This window comes from Entamoeba dispar, genomic scaffold (genome assembly GCF_000209125.1).
Source record: "Entamoeba dispar SAW760 scf_1105229458881 genomic scaffold, whole genome shotgun sequence".
Classification (NCBI taxonomy): Eukaryota; Evosea; order Mastigamoebida; family Endamoebidae; genus Entamoeba; species Entamoeba dispar.
The window spans coordinates 2,125-3,785 of record NW_001853414.1 but is presented as its reverse complement, the minus strand read 5'-3'; the positions used below and the strand labels follow the sequence as shown (position 1 = coordinate 3,785).

At 30.5% G+C, this 1,661-nt stretch overlaps 2 protein-coding genes across 2 annotated transcripts in view, besides 1 other annotated feature; one reads left to right on the top strand and one right to left on the bottom strand.

Annotated features, from left to right (window-relative positions):
• Positions 1 to 123: 123 nt before the first annotated feature.
• Positions 124 to 1,356, bottom strand: EDI_021820 (homeobox-containing protein, putative; the record flags this gene model as incomplete). The annotated part of the gene is made up of 1 exon (XM_001735093.1): positions 124 to 1,356. The coding sequence occupies one exon, from the start codon at positions 1,354 to 1,356 to the stop codon at positions 124 to 126; it is 1,233 nt and encodes a 410-aa protein (XP_001735145.1).
• A 23-nt stretch (positions 1,357 to 1,379) lies between these two features.
• Positions 1,380 to 1,424: a sequence feature (AT_rich).
• A 33-nt stretch (positions 1,425 to 1,457) lies between these two features.
• EDI_021710 (uncharacterized protein) overlaps positions 1,458 to 1,661 on the top strand; it is a gene marked incomplete at both ends in the record, with an annotated part of 327 nt that continues 123 nt past the window's right edge. Inside the window, one exon of the mRNA XM_001733227.1 lies at positions 1,458 to 1,661. This exon is cut by the window's right edge and continues 123 nt beyond it. Coding sequence (XP_001733279.1) covers positions 1,458 to 1,661 — 204 coding nt within the window.

Here is a 1,661-nt window from a genome sequence, read left to right as displayed (position 1 = left end):
ATTCTATTTTTACCTTTCTATTTCGAGTTTATTCCCCTTCTTTTTTAATTTATAGATTGTTTTTTTTTTTATTTGAAGTTAATGTTATTAAAAACAGTAAATCTTAAAAAAAGAGATAATGAATTATTTTCGTTCAGTCTTTCTAAAAATGTTATAAGACATTCTAACGTGATCAAAAAGAACTTGGGCACATTCTAATTGATCAGCACTTCTGAATTGATTTTTATCTGGATGGATTAAAATAACTGCCTTTTTATACCATTTTTGTACACCCTCAAAATCACACAAATCAGACATTCCTAGTTTTCTCCATTTTTGGTCATTCCATAAGATTTCATCTAAGTTCTTTAATAATGAGCGAATGTTCTTTCTTTGATTGGTTCCTTTTTCACAAGCCCATTCATTAACCATATCAACAGTAAGTTTTTCTTGTTTACCATAAACAATTTTACTTGTGTCTTCTTCCTCTTCTTTCTTTTCTCCGCCAATGAGATTATCCAAAAAATCTCCTTTCTTTTCTTGTTGAGTAGATGGAGTTGGTTGAGAACTTCCAAAGAAATCTATTATATTACTATTTCCAGAATCTTTCTTTTCTTCTTGAGTAACTGGTTGTGTAATTGGTTCTGAGTATTGGTTATGAGTATTTGAATTTAAGTTAGATGAAGAAAATAATTCATCTACAGTTTCTGGGGCATGAGCAGGTGATTTACTAGAAGGACTTTTTAGTAATACATCAAAAAGATCATTTGATGTAGTTGGAGAAGGGGTTTCAAAAAGATTTCCATTTATTGGTGTAGTAGAATTAGATAATGTAGAAGTGTTTGAAGGTGTTGGGTGTGTATTTGTAAGTGGTTGAGAATTTGAGTTGTGTTGTTTCTTTGGTGCAGAATAAGAAAGACCTGAAAATATATCATTTGAATCAACTGTTGAAGTGGTAGAAGATTTTTTTTGAGAAGAACTAAAAGACGGACTATTTGAAGGTGATGTATTAGTAAGGAAATCGAATACTACAGAAGATGAAGGAGATTTCGAAGGGGTTAGAATTTGTTTATCAAAATCAAAAGAAGAAGGACTTTTTGTTTGGGTATTGTTAGAAGAGGAAGGTTGTTGAATGAAGTCAAAAGATTGGGAAGATGGAGAAGGAGATTTTTTAGTAGGGGCGTTTAGCAAATTGAAGATATCATCACTAGAAGGTGTTGTAGTTTTTGGTTGTGTTTGGAATAAAATGTCAGTATTTGAAAACTGGTTGTTTTGAATGGGTTGAGAGTGTTGAGAAACATTAATAGTTTGTTTTTTTTGAGCACGTGAAGAATTGTATTCCAAACCAGCAAAGATATCAACTTTTTGAGAAGCCATAGAACGGTTAAGAGTTAAAGTTCTTTTTTTTTCTTTTATTTTTTTTAAGAATTTTTTATCTTTTTAATCAAATGTTTGTTTTCCTGTTTTTACTAAATGAAATGGTTATTGGTCAAACATCAGTAAATACTGTTGTTAATTCTACGTCTAAAGCAAAGTATATAGTTGGGATATTTGGTATTATTCTTATTCTTCTTTGTGGAGTTATATTTATTTATTTCCGTAGAAAAATGACATCCTCAAAATACAGCTCTATTCCAGGTTATGGTCCTGACTTGTTTTCGGTGAGTTCAGATACAGTAGAT